Raw genomic sequence first — 22956 nt, forward strand, 5'->3', positions numbered from 1 at the left:
AACACAAGCTGATTTAAAAATGTGTAAGGTTGACTAAACACATTTCTGAAATAGTTTTTTTTTTTTTTTTTTTTTTTTTTTTTTTCCTTTGGGAAAACGTGTTACGGTTCAGGGTGCTTTATATTCAGATTCAGATTTATTCAGATATTTACATGTACACAGATGATTTACAGTAGTTACAAGTATAAAACTTTGAAATAAAGTGAAACTCTTAGCTAATCTCATAGCTAACTTTCCCTGAGTGCAAATGCAAAGCTTCAGCTGCTCTCTTCAGAGTGTAGATACCCCCTGTCCTTTCTGCAGGATGCTCTGCTCACTACGGTCATACACAGAGCAGTAGGTTTGATAAATGGTGTTATCACCAGACTCTGACCAAGCCATTCATTTCCTTTAGCTGGACAGGAGAACACTAAAAAGATGACTCACAGTGGACAATCAAATTAAAAGCAGGGCCAGGCAGGGCAGCTCGTCTCTTACCATCAGAACACAAATTAATATCAACTTGCCTTCACAACAGCACAGATATAAATCCTAAGGGGGTATTTATATATACACCTCTAGCTGGGATCAAGTGTGTGATATTTCAGACTACCCAAATCATCAGGTGGTTGGAGAGTATTATGATAATGGTGACATCAAATATAGACCATGATCTATGAGGGTGCCAAACAGCAACGATGGGAAATGGGCACCCGGTTCTTCTTATTAACCATATGGAAAACTTCCCAGATGGTAATTAATGATTTTTTCAATATACACACAAAGTGCCACAAGTAACATGTCTTTCCTATAAATCATATTGGATTTTGTAGGAAATATAGCTGTATAGTGGCTATCAGATGCTACTGAAATGCACAGTTTCACAACACAATGTGAATAAGTTTCCAATCTTACCTGCCTGCCTCAATATCACTGTCATAATCAGCATCCTCGAAGTTCATTTGCCACTGGTTCTAACAACATGGCTTGTGCCTCATTATCAAAGCAACAGGCTGCTGGTCACCCCGAATCATTCTATTCAAAAGGAAAAAAAAAAAAAGTTTGAAACAACATCTACGTATCTGACAGTAACAGTTTTTTGGAGCACGGTGTTGAAGGCTGTGACTTTGGCCGTGGGAGTGAAATATTCAAACAGAGTGCAGGAATTAAGTAATTTGACGTCTTCCGCTGTCAAACCTTTCCACCCACACCAAATCTTTGTCCTTCAACTGGTTTTGTTCTGAACTCAGTCTTCAGTTTGAAACTCAAGCTGGGCCCCCCCAAAGGCAGGTCACTGATGCTATCTCTGAACCTGTTCATCTTGGTGTGCCGCTTAAAGAGGCAGGTCACTGGTGCATCAAAGGGCCACTAACAGTTGAGGAAAGTCCTTTGTGGTTTGAACCAGCTGGATCAAACATTAGTCTCCAACCCCTGAAGGCGGTCCATCCTCTGCATGTTACGTTCAATGGTGGCCTGACATGTGATTGGCTCGGCACACTCAGCGAGGAACCACCCCCTCTCTCCATCGCGCAGTCGCTCACCTTCACACCAGCCTAGAAGGCAAAGATGGGATTTAGTTGCTCTGCTTTTTGATCTTGACTGGTGTTGAGCATGGAAGTCAGTTGATGTGGTCACTAAAAAGGAAATGTCCTCATTCCATGTGTTTTTTTTTTTTTCTTTTTCCAAATTTTAAACAAAGTCATCAAACAGGCATTGTGAGCAATGTGTGAAAAAGATAGTGATGGAAAAGAATAGAATATAAGGTGTGTGACTTAATAGTGTGGTTGAAATAGGGAAGTGGAGAATGAGAGAAATACTTTAGAGGTGAGTGGAGCTGTACAAACAGAAAAGCATGGCAGTGTAATAAAAGTAATGGAGGCATAGAGAGCAAACACACCGTCTTCTACAGTCTGTGAAACCAGCACCACATCAGCCACCTGCAACGACAACTCATCTGGCTGTTTGGCTGTGTAAGTCCTGATCACTTCCATCTGCATGGCATCTGCAAGGGCACAAAGGAAAATACCTGCAAGTGAGCAGTCTGGTCTTATTTGAATATAGTGAAAAATTTAACATGCAAGAAATGAAGCTGAGGGGGAAAACAGTTCCTCCATGTGACCGCAGAGTGGAGCTGCAGCCTCAAAGAAGAGCTCTGTGTGGGAAAGTGTGTTCTTCTGTGGAACTCACTGTTCCTGTCCTGACTCTTCTTGTTGACACTCCGACCCAGAGCGCTGATCCAACGAGCACGCTCATTTCTTAAAAAAAAAAACAAACAAAACAAACACACACAAAAAACAACTTATTATAGTTTTAGTTCTGAGCACTATGAAGAGTTATCAGTTCTTAACTTTGTGATTGAAGGAGCTTATTTATCAAAAACATGGTGTTTCACAAACAAAAGGCCATTTAGCCAAATTGATAATAGAAGTAGCCCTGAAAGTTCTCCCTCCTCCATGTCCCCTGCCAGAGAGAACAGAGGGGTGTTTTCAGTCGCTGCAAAATGAGGAGCATGAGCACAAAGGACAATTATTAGGTGCAGCATTTGGTTTTCCTCTCGTGTGTGTGTGTGTGTGGGGGGGGGGGGGGGGTCCTCTCTGGGTGGAGTCGCACCGGTCGGATTCCTAGAAACTCTATCTTTTTATGTCACCTGTTCTCACAGCGACTGCAGAATGGAGCAGAGGGGTGGATTTAGTGGTGGGGAATAAAGGGGGTCCTGGAAATGAACCATAGGAGCTTTATTGAGGCCCTCTGTGACTCAGCACCGTTGGTCTAATGGTATAAAACACAGACCAACTACTCTTTCTCTGGACCTGCTACGCATTGCTATGGACCTGAAACTGGCACGTCCCATGACTCAGGCCTGGTTGCGTTCCCATTGAGTACTTGTTCAGATCCTTTTCAGGACACAGCTGTAAAATATCGGGTTATGTCATTCCTTAACAGCTACCTGGATGATATGAAATCACCTTTATAACCATTGCTGTGAATAAAATAACTGACTCAGAGGTCAATCATGTATACAACTTGCAAAAGTTGGAGCAGCATATGACCTTTGGGATTGGCATCTTTATTGTGTTAAGAAGGTAAGAGTCAGGTGATGTTATCATTATTTTATTTGTTTCTCACTTCATTTCTATTTCTTTTGGTAGTTCTATTCTTTAGATATATTTGTTTGTGGTCTGCGATATATCAGTGTAGCTCTTTTGTACAGTAGTTCATCTGGGGGGCTTTCACCAGTTAGAGTTCTAGTATTTTAGTCTTATTCATTTGTAAGAGGCAGAACTCATGAACAACAAAGTAAAGATTAGATGGAGCCCTTTTTTTTCCTTAGTGCATTGCACACTATAATAATTCAAGAACAAGCAAAGAGAAAACAAACAGCCAGTTGAGTAACCAACAAGTCACTATTAAACTATATAGTAAAACACAGACCAGGACAAGTCTGAGCATCTAAAGTGTTGGACAGATTTACTATGACCTGCTTTTGGTGCCAGGTGACAAGTCAGAGGATCTGGGAAAATGTAAGAATTAAGACTCGGCCAAAGCAGCGGCTCAACCCACAAAATGCCATTTGCAGAACTTAATGGATACAAAAGGAAGAAAGAAAATAATGACACTGGCAGACATCATCAAGCAGGGGCCTGCAAAACTTCATTTAGCTCAACATGTTCAGCTCAGGTCCATGAATGGTAAAACATTTAGCATAACAAAGTGGAGGGAAATAAAGGTGGAGATAAAAATGCTAAAACACACATGCCTTTTTCTAAGAGACACTGATAAGGAAGTGAGATCACATAACATTTTGAGTGAAACATTAAAAGGCCAAGATGTGTGGTGACTCATAGACTGGACATCTTCTGAGGGAAAACTTGAAATAAAGTATATTTGAAAAAAATGCAGATGACATAAACGTAAGAATGTACTGAATGTGCAACGTCTGAGTGGCTCTGTGGGAAAGGCAGCTGTTAGACGCTGCTGCTGACAGCTGGACACACATGCATGTACACACACAGCAACACACCATAATGACAGGTCGCTTTCTCACACTTAAACAGCTGAAATACTTTATCGGAGCTAGGAATGTCTGCATATTCAATATATCAGAGGGGGCAAACATGTTTGAGAGGCACCAAATGGTTATCTGTGGAATGTGAGGCATCTATCAAGACAAAAAACAAAAAAATAAAAACCAAAACGTGGGCATGTGTGTTGACATGAAGGTATGTGAATACTGCATGTGCACAAACAGCAGGTCCCCTTCTCCAGAAGACTGCAGGCCTGCACAGGATCAGTGTGTTCATGGCAGTACAGCGTCCTCTTTTAGCTTCAACCATTCATCCCCAACACTAAACAAAATGCCAAGAATCATAAATTCACAATCAGACGTCCTGGTTCCAACTCTGAAAAGAAGCAAAACCTCATCACTGCACTGTAAAGTGTCTTTCACGTGAGCGGGTAGAAAGCGATGAAAGCCTTTTTCTAACCTTTCTCCCTCTGCAAACTAAATCACCACCAGACTGCTGTTTTCCATTTGTCTCCTTTCAGTTTCATCACAGCCTCACCCCCTGACTTCTGCTCACTCCTGCCGATTTGTTTACTCCCAGCTGAATCCTTCCGTTGTTTCCACTTAACCACGGGTCAGAGCAGCATTCCCGTATAATTCCTACTCTTCCAACAAAAACATGACATCTCTGTGCCCAGAGGAAAGCAGTCAGGGAAACTCCCAGGCAGACAGGAGCGATTCCCATCAGCAAGTTTTTTTGTTATCATATAAATGAAAGCAGGGGTAGTAGGAAAAACCAAAACAATCGGTTAAATGAAAGCAGATGGTGTGAAAGGTTGAAAGTTAGATGAAAACAACACCAAAGTCTGGACTCCCTTTTCATGCTCGAGGCTGTTACATAAGCGGCGCTGCATATCTGACTTACAGAACTGCTTTGGAGAGTTCTGTAGCTGTTCTGTTCCACTTATAGAGAAGCGCTATTCACAGAGTCTGGAAGGACACAACATCGGGTCGCAGGAAGGCATGTTGACGTGCACACCGAACAAAAGGATATAAAGAAAAGGATGAGGACACAGACAGAAAAGGAAGAGAATCACAGACGACACTAAAGAGGACTGTTAGACAGCAGTCACACAGACGTCCCTGCACCAGCTCCAATGCAGCTGCCCGCCTGAATTCCTGATGCATGACACCACGGCTGCTGTCAAACATCACTCCATTGTATTCATATTTCTTTGACTTCACACGGTAGCATTTAGCCCACAGGTAATTACCTTAAAACCTCTGGAGGTACAAAAGAAAAGGAACTGAAAACAGAAACTTTTACTAAACCTAACTTACTCTGACCTACGTGGTCCATTTCTACAGTTTCATTTCCACAAAAAAAAAAAACCCTAAGAAAAACAACCAAAAACCCCCAAAACAAAATATGGACCTGCCTTTTGTCAGAATGCATTCAGGAGCACTTAAATCCAGCAGGGAAGTGAGCACTATATGCGAGTAAACTCAGCATGACCACTTCCTTTTGAGTAAACAAAATGCTTATGTGTGCCAGAGACATAAACAAAATGGACATGCAACAATCCCAACCAGCTGCCTTTCCCATCATATCCAATCAGTAACTTTGTTCCCAGGTTCCCTTCAGCGTTTTGTGAACAGGCCAAAACAATGTGACATTAATAATGGAATGTGACAGTTATTTAGTCTTTTATCAAGCGAAGAATAAAACATTTGTCATAACTTTCTGGATTACACAGTTTTAAATGTTTTACTGATTCAATATGTTTTGGGCAGCTGGTCAACAACACAAGCTATTTGAATTTAACCCGAAATATGTCTTCTTTTTTTTTTTTTTTGGTGTTTTATTGACTAACAATAAACTGACTCATTCAGACTACATCATATCATTCAAACAATAGTTAAAATAATATGACTGAAGCCCCATCTTCTCACTTTTTACTGTTAGGAAATTTTATAGACTACATGAGTGATCTGTGATGAACCTAATCATTTATTGTAGTCACAATACTGTCTCTCATTCAGGCTACTTTGAAGAAAGCCCTGCTCTTCATTTAGCTCGAACAGAGGTCCGGATGTGTCACCACTTTTCTGTGTCATGTCGGGTTAGATCACTGAACTGGCATGAATGGCCAGAGGAAGAGAGGAAGTTATTCTCTGGTCATCAAACCTGCAGACGCTGGCTGCTGTCTAAAAGATGAGACACAGAAGCGAGAAGAAGAGCCGAGGAGGCCGCAGGAAAGACAGTCGTGGGAAACAGCCCACTTAACAATGGGCCGCTGCTAGGCAACAGTTCAAACAAAGCCTAGCAACCACTGTAACAAAGGATGGTTGCCAGGGTCCCCTCTCCTCAGCTCATTCAGTACTACAGTGACTGGAGTGCTGCACCGTCCGTACACGTGCACACGCACGCACACACACACTAACCCTAACCCTCAGCTCAGGGCCCCAAACCCAAGTTATCAAAGGGGGCAGTCCAGGGATTTTCCACAACAAACACTAGACAGAGGGGGCGGTTAGACCCCCACATGTATACACATTAAAGGCTCAATGGAGAACATATTGAGTCACTGAGACGGCCACCTACTCAGGCCCAAAGCACTCACACTTGATTGCTGTATCACTGCAGTAATCTTGGTCAGCTTTCATGGCTCAGTGGCCAGACAAAGTGACTCACTCAAGAACTGGGGTTTTGATTTTGGGGCACTATAGGGAACATGAAATTGGGCGGTTGTTATCTTTCAACTGAATGACATCACACATACTGAGGTTTTTCTTTGGATTTGACCCTCAGGGTTAACCCTCAGGTACAACTGTCTTTACACTTTGATATACTATCTCTCCATCTTTCAACGCCTCCTTAAAAACGGTCACTTTAGGCTGAAGGGAACTAGAAAATGTTCATATTATTGTCTTTGTAGCTCCTGTACGACACAGTGTTGACATTCTGCCTCAAAGATAATTACTACTGCCTGAGTGAGACCTGCTGAAAGATTAGATGTAAATATGAAAAAAAAAAAAAAAAAAAATCTAACTTCTGTGGATTGAATTTTTACAGCTGGGGCTAAGGAAACAATATATACTCTTTGGACATTTGGCTGATTTGAGAAAACGTTTTGAAGAATGTTGAGTGCCATTTTAAAAGCGTCAATTAGTAGAGTGGAGCTGAAAGCCACAGCTTCTGTAATGAGAATACAGAGGGAGTTCTCTCTAACTGCACAGGAATGAAGAAGAACAGGACGTGTGCCTATGAAAACATGCCATTACGAAGCTTTCAACCACAGAAAAGAATTACAGTGAAAACTGCGCGTCTGTGTGTGTATATGTCATTATGTATATCTGCGCGTGTGTTTGAGTGTTGTGAATGTTAAGTATAACAAATAAACCCTCTATGAAGCCCAATATAGGAACGAGCCCCTTTGTCTGTGTGGGTTATATAATCTATGTAAACAACTCCGCTCTTTAGTTTTTTCACTGTGCAAAGAGAGAATGAACTGCTGATGGATGTGAAGGAAGTTTTACCCAGCGGACCTTGAAGGTAGCTGCCAGATGAACGTATTTCTGGGTCAGATGTGTGACTAATAGTTCAAGTTGCACATGCAAGCAAGTTCAAGGGACTTTAAACAAAGGAAGTTGTTCTCCTAAGACGCCATGTCAACAAAACAATTTTCTGGTCCAGCTGGTCTGCGTTACAGTACAACTGCAGACTGTAAAACGCCATAATGAACTTTATTCCCTGTCACACATAAAAAAAAGAAAAAAGAAAAACGAGGCTCAGGATGTGTCCAGAGAATAGATGTAACAAAATATCCCTGTGACCTGTGAAGGTCCAAAATGGGGCTGAGAAATAAGAGCTAAGGAGAGAGGGGTGAGAGGATTCTCTTATTTCAAGGAAAAATGCAAACTACAGCACATCAAGGTAAAAATAAGGGAGAAGGAGCCTGTTTGAAGGTGGGGAGAGACGGAAAAAAAAATAATGAGACTCACTCCGTCATCTTGGCTGGAAATCAAACCCTGGCTTACCAACATGGATGTAAACAGGTGCATGAGTAATGTTCTACTCAGTTATTCACCTTGTTGCTTTATATCCACTCTTACAAACATGAAACTCGAACAAAAGTGAAGCGAAACAGCACAGTTGTGAAAATAAAACACTCACAGTAACTCCGTCCCCAGGATCATCTGCACCTTTTCACCAGAGTGGTTGCTACGGAAACGCAGACAGAAAAGATGGTTGCCACTGGCTTGTCGGGAGCTGAGCATGCTGGCGGTGCTTCTGACTGGTGACAGGTTGAGCTGCTCAGGTTGGCAGGATCCAACCCAGATGTGGTGCCTCAGAGCGTAGTCGATCACAGTGTAACTCTCCTCACTGACAGGAAGACAGACAGTGAGTGAAAGGGTGTCATTTCATGGACTCAACACGGTGGTCTGCGATGAAGAACTTGAGACATGTGAAGTGGATATACGCACAAACATATTGTAGTTTTGGTAGGTATTCAAATTTGACCTCCTTTCTGTTCCCAAACGGTTTCTCTTCTATTCAGTTAAAAGCCCTTCAGCCCAGAAGGGGATACTGTGACTGGCTGCCAAGTGGAGCTTTGTTTTTCCAGCATTAAAATAAATTGAAATGTTTATAGTGTCGAAATAAACTAATAACTGTGCCACAGCAAGATATTTTTCCCTTGTGGTTGATTCTTTGAAAGCAAGTTAAATAAATACAATAAAATGAATTCAAATTACAAAATGTCAAACAATTAAAATGTTACTAGACTAAATTATCTTGTTGCGATAATAAAAACTGAGTACCAAATTACATAAAAAGGTGCACAATATATCCTGATTTATTGTGTACCTGCTACAGCATTCATCCCCCTCCCTCCATCCCTCCACACATCACATTGTAAGTCATTGTTTTCAGCAGGGATCTAGTTTCTTGGTACCTGAGCTACCCACCGTGTGCTTAATTGAATTCACCTGGACGAATAAATCAGCCGTCACATTTCGTCTCAGAGTCCGTGCCAGTCAAAACTCCAACTACTCAGCTGTCTGCGTGCCCTTCACTAAATCAGCTGCCCCCTGCTTTCTTTAGCACATGCCTACATTTCCCATGAGTATGCTTACCTGAGCATGACCCCAGTGTCTAACACATAGAGTTAGTTGGAAACATCTGGAGCTGATTGGAAACCTTTCTGGCTCTAATGTGTGTGTTTTTTTTTTTTTCACAGTGCTCTGAAGAACAGGAGGCTTAAGCACAGTTCACATGTGTTTTATCAACCCGACACTGGGACTCTGAGAGGCGGCAGGAGAGGTCCTAGGCTCTCACAGGCCAGCATATAGTGTAGAAGTCGTGCTGCACAGACACACACAGACAGACAGACAGACAGACAAACGTAGCCTTTAAACAAATTGTGGTGGACAGTGTCCATGTCTTAATGTCTCACTCTAATATACACACACAAACCCCAGACTCTTGGTTGAAGAAACCAGTTATGGCTGGAAAACTCAGCAAGGTTCATCTGTCATCCCTCAGCCTCTATTGTCCAGGAGTCAGTCAGGTTAAAGCCTTTTACCCACAACCAACAAAACGTCTTCTTTAAGGAGGAGGTAGAAAACGGGGAGACAGAGTAAAACAGAAGGAGTACTCAGCAATAAACCTGTATCCAACTGCTCTGTGCAGGAGGATAACCAGGCTGAAATTATGCTTACATGACATTTAGATATGATAAAGAGAAGGCTTATTTGTTTTTCTGGTGATAATTACATAAAAAAGCTTAACGATCTTGATGTTAATCTATCTGCAAAATTGCACCACCTTACGCAATGCAAACAGAATCTGTTTAAAAAACAAAACAACATGTTTGAAATCCAAATTTCTTAAAATATTGTTCATTCTTTCATGTAACCCAAACTGTTCTGATTTGTAATAATAAAACACTGAATAATCCCCCAAATTATTCGGGAGTTAATGAGGAATCCCTGGATTTTAAGGCATCGGTATTTGGATCTTCCAGACCCCACAGGTAAAATGCCTGGAATGCCATTAACATGACAGAAGGGAATGGGATGGGCGAGGAATCTGCATGTTTGGAGGATGAGTCTTCTGATGGGTATGCGAAGGTGGGAAGTTGAGAAATCGACACGATTGGTTAAAAACCAAGATGGGGGAAAGAAACGTTAACTCGGGTTTGGCCATCCCATCAGTGACAGAAACAAACACGCATCTCTGCTGGTATGAAAATCACTCCACTCTTAAAGATAGCACAGACACACGCACACAAAGGCTATCGCAACTGCACCGGCTCCCATCTTACCAGTGTACAGTCCGTTCTTTAACAAACAAGCTGAAGTAATACAAATCCCCAGAGAGATGTCGAGATATGATGCCAAGTGGAGCGTGCACACACCCAAAGATAGGACAAAACATGGAGAGAAACAAAACGAGTGAGAAACCTCATCCTCAACAATATTCAACGTTTAAATGATGCAGTGAAAAAAGAAAAGAAAGGGAGAAGATGAGAGGAGAGCCAGCTGGTGTGGACGGAGCGTTATGTAAGTGTTCCTGTGAACAGATCAACACGTTTCCCCCACTGCGTGACAATAACCCCGTCTGATACGGAGCTAGTTTCCAACAATCGGGTTCTTCTTGGATCAAGTTTGAGCTTGATAAAATAAACAGACTTGTTAAGCTTGTGGTTTCACAAATCCTGTTCCTCTCTGCAACGATCCAGGCGCCGTGAACAATAAATATATAAACAAAACCAGAAATTTCAACTTTGCTTTTTCATTTAAATACCTATAATTGAAACTAATATTTTTATTTTTTTAATCTGACAATTGATCTCTTCATAAAGTGACTTACTGTGATTTATTAAATTTTAAATGTTAAATGTTTAGAAATAATTTCAGCAATCACTCATGTAATGAAATCATTAGTAAATTGTCTCTGGCTAATGGCTTCAGCTTGGATTGGCAACATTCATAGCGTAATATTATTCAAAGTCCATTTGTTTGTATAGCACCAATTCACAGCAGAGGCTACCTGAGGGCTGTTGTGTTATTCTGCATTACCGCAGAGATGTACTGAGTTAAATGCTAATGAATCACAATCACCGACTAACATACAGACTCACACACTTTCTCTCTTTCTAACATTGTTCTTGTTATTTCTCCTGCATATTTAGAAGAATTGTCTAAGGTCAGAGGTATGTTATTGTTTCTACTGTGTCAGTGCTGTTGTTCTGACCTTTTCACCTCTTCCCTCTGGTTTTCACCATATTCCTGGAAATGTGAGTGAAAAGATTTGAGCTTCTTGTGAGCTCCCACTGCACTCCCACACACTGCAGGTTGGAATGACACAGGAAAGAGCTGTTATAGCATTATGTCTAGACCGTGCCTGGCTTGCTTTGTGTTTCCCCTGGTGTATCTTTGTTTTGATGAGTGCATATGGAGTGTAGTAGAGTAGCGTGCCACAGCAAGGCTCCAGCGCTGCAGTACAAACCAATATTATAACAGCTTCTCCCATTCAACAGTGCACACACGCACAAAAACACACATCGTGATTCTGGAGCACTCCCTTTGCAAAATCCCCTCTCCCAAACATGGGGTTTTCACCACAGACTGCTGAGGCCTGCCGTCCGGGATCAGATTCCCAGAAAAATATCATATGGAATGTTTCTTCTCTTTTCTTTTAACGATTCGAAGGAATTTTGAGTTTGCGAGCGGCAGGACAATCAGCTCCAGACGCAGAGGGAGATGGACGGGAAAGGATTTTTTTTTTTTCTGGCACAAATAGAAACACCCACACAACATGCACACAAATGAAAACCACACCATTCTGAGGAAGTCCTCTTTCTGGCTTGCTTCATGGTTCTGCCTCAGAACAGAGGACACAGGAGGGGAGAGCAAACTGAGTAACAGGAGCTGATAACGGACAGGTCTACAAGCTCCACATGAAACCTGCACAACATTCAGAAAGGAAAACTCATGATCACCGATCACAGTAGGTTTAGTAAACTGCACCTGTTCACCATGAAGCCAAAGCAGCAGAGCACTGGGTGGATGCGGCACAACTCTTATTGTTCTTTCAATTATTTTCATAGTTTCATTTCTTTTCAGCGTCGGCCATCTTTGTTTTTAACTGGACCAGCTCGATTCCCAAAGCAAGCTAAGAGGCAAGAACAATGCCACACGACCTGTTGTGGCTTTTAGTTCCACTTTTACTTTGACGATATGTCAGAGTAGGTGAGTTAAGAGCGTATCTGAGGACACCAATGCTTCGCTTACAGCTGTTAATCAAGCATACAGTCCATTCTGACTCACCTCTTCTTCCTGGTCACAATGAGGACGTCATTGAAGAGGAAGAAGTACACCTGGTGCCGGGACGTTCGCTTCAGGAAGATGCCGTTGTCCTCCACAAAGGCCGTTAGCTCTCCCCTCTTTACCATCCACCTGGAGGATGAGACCAGGGGGAAAGGCTGGAAAAGAAGAGGATGGAAAATGTGACTAACCAAAACAAGGATCCTAAAAATATCAGTGCTGTCAGGATTTGGTAAATTGCAATTTGTATGTGCACGTGTGAATATTTGGCTCTGCCGCCTAAGAATATGTTCACTAGACATATTATATCCACAGCGCCAACAGCTATTTCCCACACTACTTAGACACACTTGAGCCTGCCAAGCCTCATGTGCATTGTGTGTAGATACACGCTGAGTTAATGATAGTGGTGTGTGTGTGCTTTGTATTATTGCATCCACATGCATGCACTTGCCAGTGTATGATTACATAAGGTCATGTTGACATTTTGACAAATGGAGTTATTGACGTAGTAGCTCAGAAATGAACATAGAAACAGCCCATTGGCCAAAGTTTCAAAACAGACACTCTGAGGGTGTTCATTCACTAATGAACCGGAATAATGTTGTGTCCAAAAGAAATACATGGTCTTACCTTAATCTTGAACTCCAGCTGAGAGTTGATGGTGTACATCATTTCTGTTCTCTCCATGGTCCGAGCTCCTTCATTGCACTTTCTCACCACCTGCTCACAACATCGATTAATCCCAATGACTGATTTGCTTACAATTTTTTTTATATCTAATTTTTTTAAGACATCTAATATCGCTGTTGCTTTACCACAATATTACAATATGTCACATAGTTACAGCATTACAAAATAATAAGTGACTGGTGACTAAAGAAGATGATGATGTGATGTGGTAACATCTGTATGACACCATCAGGAAAATATGATGCAAACATTACGCACTGAAGTATCCATCCATTACATCCTGGACAGGTCACCAGCCGTCACTGGGCTGACATATAGAGACATTACGGAGACAAATGACCATTCACGCCTACAGGCAATTTAAAGCCACCAGTTATTTAACCAATTAACATATCTCTGGACAGCCACAGGGTAAATGCGCAGCCACGGAAAAAGGCCCAGCCCTTTGAAACCAGGAGCTTTTTGCTGTGAGGTGATAGTACCAATCCAGTATGAGGTGTGAAAATAACATGTAAACGCTTTAAATCCACTCACCTTGCTGACTGATTGTAAAGCTTTTTTACACTCTTCATATTGTGCTGAGTCTTTAGGCGTCCTCTGACAAATTGTCTGCAACAAGGTGGGGATGAGTTTTTGTTAAATTTCGCCATCACTAAACCCAGTCTAAGACACACTCATGCACAAAAATCCATCAAAATCCACACTCCATCTGTGGCCTGATAAGATACTGATGCCTAAAAGCACTGTGGGAAGAAATGAATTGTAACCAAACTTTCTCAGGATCCAACAGCATCTGAGTTTACGATCATAAAACCCAGAGTCCCTCGAGGGACGCTGTTAGAGGATGGGAGAGATGAGGAAGAAAGTAGAACACAAGAGAGGAAGAGAGGGAGGCACAGTAGGGAGTAAATAATGCCGAGCCAAGGTTAGCAGGAAACCGAGAAAAGGATCTTTATATTAGCATTATATATTAAGGGCATGAGGAGTAGTGAAATCAGTTAGCATTACTGAGGATTAATATGAAGACACTCAAACATCAGTGAGGTTAGGACACACCCTGGAAAGCCTGGGACACACCCTTAGTCAGGGGACTATGACTGAGCATAGTCTAAGTCCTGTCATTCCAAAGCTCGTGTGTCTGCTTGCACTCACATCCATGAGTAGGGGCAGCCGAGTGATCCTCTGCATGGGCAGGATGAGGAAGGAGATCATGGGGAGGTTCCTACAGTCTGGGTGGCCCTCTATCCTGGTCAGCACCTCCTTAAAAGCTGGATTCTTGGACCTGCAAGAGAGGATGGCAAAGAGACTGCGCCGTCAGTCACTCCTCTTTCTGAACGTCCAGAGGGGAAGATTGAGGGGAAAAAAATGAATGGGAGGATGAGCAAGCAAACTCCCTGGTTCACAGAGTATAGTCACGTTGGATTGAGTCTGTGAGCGGTACGATAAGAACGTGTGTTTGTGCGATCGCTTGGCCACTCACACCAGCCTCTGCAGAGTCCTCTGCTGGTACACCTCATTGGAGCAGTAGGTGATGTAAGGGTCGAAGTTGGCCTGAGCATGCTTGGAGACAATGTCGCTGATGTCGTCAATCACTATGTTCTGTTGGTGTCTTTCCTCCAGTTCCTTGAAGAACCTGAGAACAGGACAAAATAAAAAAGTTGCTATGTCGTGGACTCACACTTTTAACGGCAGCAGCTTGAGTCAGCATCAAATCACAAGGCTTCCCCCACTGGGGAAAATATAGGATATAATGACAGATGCAAAAATCAGGAAGGCAGGCAGCTCTGACAACACCTTTATTCCCAACCTGCTCTACGATCACAAAAGAAGAACTCCCCATCTCTAAAAATAGACATAGCCTACTATTAACCATAACACAGAGGCTTTTCCTCTTCCTGAGCACCACCAGATGGCCAGTTTAACAGCACGACACAGGAGCGCTTCAAGGGAGTAAGTGTTATAGCATGAGTGGTCCAAGGTGACAAACAGGAAAGGAAACTGTGTCACAGGATGCTGACCTTGACTCTACAGGCCAAGTTTGAGCTCATCTGCAAAGGCACCTCTTATGCTCCCACTCGGCCCCATTCCTATCAGCGCGCGCACACACACACACACACACACACACACACACACACACACCTATCTATGGCTATAGGAAACATTTCCTTTTTTTTGATCATGTAGCTTTGTGTTCTTTGACATACAACCTTTCTAAAGAGGACACAAAACAACAGAAAATAAATAAATAAATACATTTAAGAAAAACACACACACACACACACACACACACACACACACTGTACCCTGCCCTCTGATCTTTCACAGCTTCAATGCTCTTCAGGCTCGGCTGCACTCGCCCCTGGGGCAAAGCCCACTGACCCCAATAACAGCATGATGTCATGGGGGAAAAGTTCAAAACCAGGAGATAAAGAGAATTGTTGGGGAAAAAAGGGAACTTCCCAGAATGAGATGACTGACCAAAGGTTTTACTCGTATGTACTGGATAATATATTTATTAGGCCCTCAGACACTCTCTCTCCACTGCTCACTATATCACACAGAGTAGGTGGGAGTCTGCAGGTGGAGAGACATTACGCTGTTTTCTTTGAAAGGCTAAACCTCAGTTTCAGATACATACAGCTATATATTATTCAACCAGCACAGCAGGCTTTGGGGTATCTGTAGATCTCCTTTCCCTGTATTCTCCCTGTCATCCACTCTCATGGCCTGGAGCGATGCAAATATTTAGGTGGGCTAGGTAAAGTGTTGCATTCATGCAGTTGCCGGGTATATAGGAATGAGAAAAGGGGAGTGAGATGGGCTGCAGCACGTCTCAACACAGGGAGGAAGAGGTGAGGAATTTACAAGTGGTACCTCTATTTATGCAAAATTCAGGTGTAGATAAATGCACACATGTTGCCCATGCCAGTCCATGTGTACTAAATGAGGTTCAAAACATTAGTTAAGTCTGATTCATACATTTCCATGTGAATAGGTCACGTGCTCATGTATGAAAGCAAGAGGTTTTGAATTGACTTTTCAAGCTTTCCACGTATTTTTCATTTTCATAAACTTATACCCCTGGCAACAGAGAAAAAGCAGCTTAACGAACTTCTTCCATTTGGATTTGTTATTCTAACAAACGTAGAATTAGAGCAGCTTACTTTTATTTTGTTTTTGTGGAATTATCTGATATCTTGGTGATAAGATGTGTACAGAGGTTTCTTTAAAATACGGTTAGGTATTGGTCACGTAGACAAAGTAAATAATGAATACTTTTTTTTTTCTTTTGAGGGGGGGGGTCTTTGTGTTTAGTTGCACTTTGCTCACAGCTGTGAACCCACAGTCTCTCATACACAGGCTGAAGGAATGGTATCAGCATCCAGTAAATGCCATTTCCAGACACACCTCACATGAAATGAGTGTGGTCTGGAAACTGTTAAGAGCTGTTAAAGACAACGAGAACATTATCCATCTTATAAGTCAAAACCTAAAACCCTGGCTCACTGGCTGACTGAGCTCAGCCTGAAAACACAAGCCACTGATTTAAAGTCTTAAGCACCGAAAACAGATCTCTATCCACATAAAACCAGACAAACATGACAATGCACAGCAACGCACATGTCTGCAGAAGCTACTCGTTGCAATTTAGCCACTTACTTTTTGCTGGACTCGCAGACGTCTGTGATGTTGGAGAAGAGATGGTGGTGTTCGATCTTAGTCATGGCCTCGCTGAGCTCTGCAGAGTTCTTGAACATGCGGATCAGAATCTCCAGACTGTGGAGATAAGAGTGCTCCGACGAGATCACCTCAAAAATGGTCTGATAAGGGTCCAAACAGAGACAAGAAGGAGGATATGGAATGAGTTGGTGTGTGTGTGAGTTTTTATTTATGACTCTACATGAGAAAGGTGCTGGCATGAATGCATGTGTCTATGGATGGTTGACCTGCTATTAAACCATGTTCCCTTCACTTTAATACAGCAGGTTGATGCATGTGTGCTGCTGCTCTCCATAATGGATATTTTATTGGTCTAGTGAAATTTGCAGAGACCAAATGGACAGCTGCACTCCCCTCGTCCTCGGTACATCCAAAACTAGATTCTACTAGATTGAGTCTGAAGCACACAAAGAGTGAGATACGATTATTACCTCTTGTCTTTTACGTTCCTCCTGACTCAACCGCTCGCACAGACCATTTTTCTTCACCTAAAGAGAAAAACACATTCCATGAAAAATGAAGTTCATATAAATATATTTCCAACGCAAAGTCACATGTCTGAGTCCTCTGGGATTATTATTATATATATATATTGATATTTTAAATATCACACTGCATATAGAGCTAAAGGAGATATGGACGGACGGGGGAGGGGGTTAAATATGATTTTCATTCAACAGGGGTATTGAGAAAGAGGAGAAATGAAACATTTAGTAGATCCACAGCTTTCTAATGGCAAAACTGGGCAATGAGCAAAGGAAAGTGTATAAGTGCATTGTTATGTGGTTGGCAGGAGTTGGTATGGAGCTATTTGAATGAGACTGAGACAAAGCAGTCTTTTGGAATGGACAGGGTGTGGAGAGCTACTGAATTGATCAACTGTCTTTTTTAAAGAGGTGCATTCAACTTCAATTAAAAAAGAACAAACAAAAACAAAAACAAGAAACAAACCTGCATTTCATGTTTCAGCTGATAATCCTCAATGTAAACTGAAGCTCTTTGACATCACAGGCAACAGAAAATCCTGACCGCCCATCTTTCCTGCTTCTATTACCTTCTTATCCCACTTTGGCATAAAAAGCACACGGAAGTGATACTGCTCCTGAGGCAGCCTTCCTTCTCGCTACTATCTGCCCTCAAGCCTTGAGCAAATACTGAGAAAAAAAAACAAACCTGCAGCAGACCAAACACTCTCACTTTCTATTCTTTTCACACGTACAGCTGTTTTATTATTTATCTCTTTCTTTCCACTTCTACCAAATCTCAAATCTTAAATCCATTACTATCAAGCTGAAAGTTTTTTTCTGCGCTTGGTTATGCCTACTGAACTTTACCCTGATTCGCAGTTTCACTGGGTGTAACTGGAACACTATTATTTAGGTATCACTATTCAAAGACCATTTTATTCCCTCCATGAATCTTCAGTCTAGGTTGTCTTATTTGGAGCCGCACCACCTTGAACACAAACTAGCAATTTGTGGAAATAAAAAATTTGTGGGATATATGACAAGTGATTCAACCCTTCGTTACAAGAAGTGCTGCAGGGCAGGACAGAGAAGGGAGGAGCTTCGTGAGGGGAGAACTCAACTTGTATTTCTGGTTCTCAGCTTTACTGCATATAAGCTTGATTCCAGCGAAGGCAAGTACTGAGACACTGCCAGGATTTCTCACAAAGCATAATACTTGATGACGATGATGATGATTCCTGAAAAATTCTGCCATGTATCGTGAGGCAAGCACAATTACATCAACAGATCTACAGTTGTGAAGCAGCTGTTATGGAAAGGAAAGATTATTCTGGGACGGACCTGGTCACCTCGGTAGTATCGGACTGTACTCAGTTCACCTTGCTGACATACACGAGATGAACTGATACAATTTTCTTGATATTCCACATTCCTACAGATGGGTGTATTATAATTTGTCCAGCAATTCCAGCTCTAATCCTAATACCTCCATGGCCTGGTTTGTGCTGCCACATTTTCCCTCCACAACAAGTAAACAAATAACTGATAGTAATCCCAAAGTTCAAGACTAAATCAGATCAGTGCTTCCTCCATCCTTGCATTCCAATCCCTAACTATATTATGTAATGCAGCGCCACCACACATCTCTCCAGAGGCAGCATTTTAAGCATATTTGCAGGCTGACGAGGAACAAGGAGTTTGCCAATACTTTGGCCTAAGGCCCAGCTGTGCTTCCAAAGCTTCCTGTGGGTCTGCTAACTGTCTGCCTCCCTGCCCACCCGAGTCCTAAACCAAATGCTTCTGTACTCCTTGATAAACAGAGGCAGTGGCAGAAGAAGGCAGGAACAGTGGGAGGATGGGTATGGACTGTGGCTAAACTGGATATGACAGCATTCTTCAGAGCTCTGGCATTCCAAGTCTTCACTAAATCAGTAGTGTACGTATGCAAGTGACCTGGATGTAGACGGACTGAATGAGAAGGACTGAAGAATCGAAACCGTCACGGCTCAGATTTTATACATGTGTTTAAGTGTCTGTGTTATGTCTGACCACACTAAGCTGGCTCCAGGAGATGCGTATGGGTCTGTACTGCACCACGATGCCATTATCGCTGCTGGGATCCTTAGAATCAGCATCCTCATCCGAATCATTGTGAAGGGCCTTCTCCTGGTAGTTCTGATACAGCTCCTCCTCTGAAACATCCCATTTTTAAAGATATAACTCACGCCACACAGACAGGAAAACAGGCAGCAATGACACAACAAATGAAGTACGGTGTTATGAAAATCAAAAAAATATATAGGAAGGACTCACCCTCACTGTCAAATGTCCTCTGAGGGGACAAAAATTTCTTCCTATCTGGATTCTGAAAGAGAAACCCAGGACAGATGTTGTAATGACTTGGACAAACTAAGGAAGTAGGCTAAGACACACACACACACACACACACACACACACACACACACCAAGCCAAAGGAGTTTATACCTCTGTCACTCATCCATGACTGGCCCACGACCTCTCTGGTGACATCCTACAGTGACCCCCGACCAATTACAGACCCATTGTGTATATAAGTGTGTATGAGTGGGCACAGTGTTACGTTACATCATGTCTGCTAACAACTACATGAATTGTTCTCTCCTAGTTCCCTTGAAAGTTTGTTCCACAATCCTCAGTCTGTGTGCTGTTTTCGTACTTCCATGGACTTTACTCCTCCTGCCACTGAGAGTCCAAGTCAAAGTGATCTTTGTGCACCATCAAATAAAATACCACCAGACACGTTATGACTAAGTGAATCAAGAAAATGGAACAGACGCACAGAAGTCATCTGCTTCACTAAAGTGATGAAATAGTTTTATTTTATAGTGTCAGTCAATAATTAGCATATATTCAGACACAGTAAGGTGTGTTTTCAGACCGTTTTCAGTGCACACACTGTATTTTGTTTATTGACAGTATCCCAACACTTTCCTTTTAATCTGTCACCACTTTTTAAGACAAAAAGGTTTACTCACCTTGTTTTCGCCAGTGCTCGCAGGCTTTTCTGTTCCAGGACTAGGCTTTAAATTCCTAGATGTGCTCCAACTGACCAGTTTAGGTGTCCCAGGGCTTGCAGGTTTTAATGCCTCAGGACTGGAAGGCTTGGTTTTCCTGGGACTGGCAGATTTGGGTGTCCCGGGAGTGGGAGGTTTGGGTGTGTCAGGACTGGTGGGTTTGGGTGTCCCAGGGCAAGTGAGCCTTTCAGTGCCAGCACTTGCCAGGATGACAGGTGAATCTGGATTATCCCCATCTAGTCCTTTGATGACAGGCGGTGACAACTGTTGAACCTTGAGGTCTCCACATTGCACGTCCACGTCTACTCCGCTCACAACAGCCCTTCGGTAGGATGTGCTCCTCAAGCCCCTCCTAAATGTCCCTGGGCTATCACTTTCTTGCTCTGTCCCCTCGTTACTGTCCCCTCTTGTGGAAAAGTAGGCTCCTGACTCCACCATGCTGAGGGCTTTTACAGCTCGCTTGGAATTATCCAACCCCAGCCGCCCCGCCAAGCCTTGGCATTGCTGCCCAGAGGCAGGCCCCTTGCTCTGCCGAATACCGGTCGCTAAACCCTTAGGAATGAGCTGCTGGGTGCCCATCTTCATGGCAGCCGGGCTGTGGGTGCTGAGGACGATGGAGGGAGTGGTGGAGGGGGAAAGAGAGGGAGAGGGGGAGGGGGAGGAGATGGAAGAAGAGGGAGAAGCAAGCCTGGTGTCCTGCCAGGATGCAGGAGAGGATGAGGTCTGCCTGAGGAATGCCTGTCCTCTGTCTGCTGGTGATGGGGAGCGTGGAGTGGGGGGGTCTGAGGAGTTGAGGGAAGAGAGGGAGGGGATGCTGGAGGTGGAGCTATGGCAGGGGGTAGGGGTACGGCAGGCTGGAGGAGAGGAGCTGGATGCAGACGAAAAGGATGATTGTTCGTGGCAGTCGTAGTTGTTGTTGTTGTTGTTGTGGGCGTGCTGAGACAGGACAGGAGAGGAGCAGTTGGGAGGAGTGGCTTTGGGTGACGGGTGGCTCGTCCCAAATGCTAGGTGGTCTTTCTGTGAACTCAAACTGAGCAAACTGGAAGTGCGATTCTGGGAGTCCAGGAGATGTTGGTCAACCTGTACAGTCTCTCTATTACTGTCTTTCCCCCTATCACAGTGTCCATTAAGCACTCTGTTGTCCAGCGAAGCAGATTTGCTGTCCTCAGACCTAAATCTGGACAGCAAGAAGCGTCCACTGGAGAGGTGTCCGATGCTGATGCTTCGAACAACTCTGGATTTCTTTGACGGTTTGTGTAGATTGTGCTTCAACACGACAGTCATCCTGCCTGAGCACGGGGGTGTGACCACCAGTGTCTCAGCAGGTTGGCTCAAGGTGAATGAGCAGTTGTTCTCCTCCACAGGGATGTCCGTCGTCATGCTCCCATTAATATGATAACTGGCAGGTCGGGGTTTGGGTTTGCTTGAGTCCTGGAGTTTCATACAATTGTTTGTTCTGCGCTTCCATAGAGGGGTGATGTTATTGTTGGACAGATCTACATCATTGCCGATATCCATGGTCGCAATGTGCCTGCGTCCTCTTCACAGTCTGTCCAAACACTGGTCACAGGTCACAGGGGAAACACTGCAGCCCTGTCGCAAACCGAGCTCACCCCTTCAAAGATAAACAGCAGAGGGCAATACCAATCAGTATCAAAGAGCACAGCGCACTGTCCAAATTCCCAAAGTTTACTCATTAACAGAGCTTCAGAGCAGATACTGGCAGCTTAGGAAACACCAGGCCATGCAAAAAAACAGGACAGTGCAGACAGCTGATAATCCTTTTGTGTGTGCTCACTGGTGTGAAATGTCCTAATTACAAGCACAAAACTGACAAGACAAATTTCACTGTGAGCTGTGATCTAAATTGGAGACAATAGTGAAACACAGCCACAGAGAAATCAGTGTCCTTATTCTTAAGTCTCCTCGAACATTCTTCACAATCGCAACGTTACATTTATTAACGGTAGGCTACAACTCATGATAAAAAAAAAATAAATGAGCTGATTGTTATATTTTTGTTTGTTAGTTTTTACCTCTAATCGGTCGCTCTGCTGCAGAGTGCGGTCATCGTGGCTGCGCTCAACTGTGCGGCATCCAAACGGAGAAAAGTTTGTTAGGCGGAGTTGGAGCAGCAGGATCCGGAGTCTCTGTGTGGTCGGAGGCGCTTCTGCGGCCGATGGTGAAGTGGAGCTGATAGAGTTTCTGTGAGGGAGGAGGAGAGGAGGGAGGAGAGGGAGAGAGGAGAGGAGGGAGGAGAGGGAGAGAGGAGAGGAGGGAGCTGAAAAGCAGTGAGAGACGGCACAGCAAAATCCTCAGGAACTCACCTGTAACCAAACAAAGCAGAACCCCGGTCCCGGGGGGGGGGAGTGTGGTTTACACCTTTTTTTTTGTCTTTTTGTTATTCATTTATCTAAGTCAATTGAAACTAGAATTGAATGTGTCAAGTCAATGTAAACGTTATTGTATGTATGTGTGTGTATGCGTGTGTGTGTGTGTAACTAAAGTGACCGGTGCGCCATCTTGTGTTTTGTGACGTAACTGCTCCCGGAAATCATTTCATTCAATTTGTCCGCCCAAGTTTTTAAAATGAGTCCTGTGTACCTTTTTGGTATTTAACACTTGTTTGTTTTTGTTATAACTTTCCACTCCCACGTTAATACAGATGTGTTGTGTAACCAGGTTGCTTTGATGAATTCTGATGAA

At 43.2% G+C, this 22956-nt stretch overlaps 1 protein-coding gene across 1 annotated transcript; it reads right to left on the minus strand.

Annotated features, from left to right (window-relative positions):
- Nucleotides 1-42: 42 nt before the first annotated feature.
- On the minus strand, nt 43-22496 carry LOC115053431 (rho guanine nucleotide exchange factor 26). Its single transcript, XM_029518124.1, has 15 exons — nt 22287-22496; nt 20212-21865; nt 19510-19561; nt 19246-19388; nt 17161-17217; nt 16670-16830; nt 14490-14642; nt 14162-14291; nt 13544-13618; nt 12950-13039; nt 12320-12474; nt 8160-8369; nt 2167-2234; nt 1877-1981; nt 43-1532 (listed from the first exon to the last, which is right to left on the minus strand). Exons 2-15 carry the CDS (start codon nt 21766-21768, stop codon nt 1390-1392), a joined length of 3099 nt encoding a protein of 1032 aa, XP_029373984.1. The 5' UTR covers nt 21769-21865; nt 22287-22496; the 3' UTR covers nt 43-1389.
- Between the last annotated feature and the right edge of the window lie 460 nt (nt 22497-22956).

This window comes from Echeneis naucrates, chromosome 13 (assembly GCF_900963305.1).
Source record: "Echeneis naucrates chromosome 13, fEcheNa1.1, whole genome shotgun sequence".
NCBI classification, from domain to species: domain Eukaryota; kingdom Metazoa; phylum Chordata; class Actinopteri; order Carangiformes; family Echeneidae; genus Echeneis; species Echeneis naucrates.

Excerpts from the sequence above, each read along its gene's own strand:
- LOC115053431 (XM_029518124.1), bottom strand. The coding sequence starts at position 21,768 with ATGGATATCGGCAATGATGTAGATCTGTCCAACAATAACATCACCCCT. Across the intron at positions 14,643-16,669 it reads GTCTGCGAGTCCAGCAAAAA|GTTCTTCAAGGAACTGGAGG; the intron begins GTAAGTGGCTAA and ends TCCTGTTCTCAG. Across the intron at positions 1,533-1,876 it reads TTCACAGACTGTAGAAGACG|GCTGGTGTGAAGGTGAGCGA; the intron begins GTGTGTTTGCTC and ends TTTGCCTTCTAG.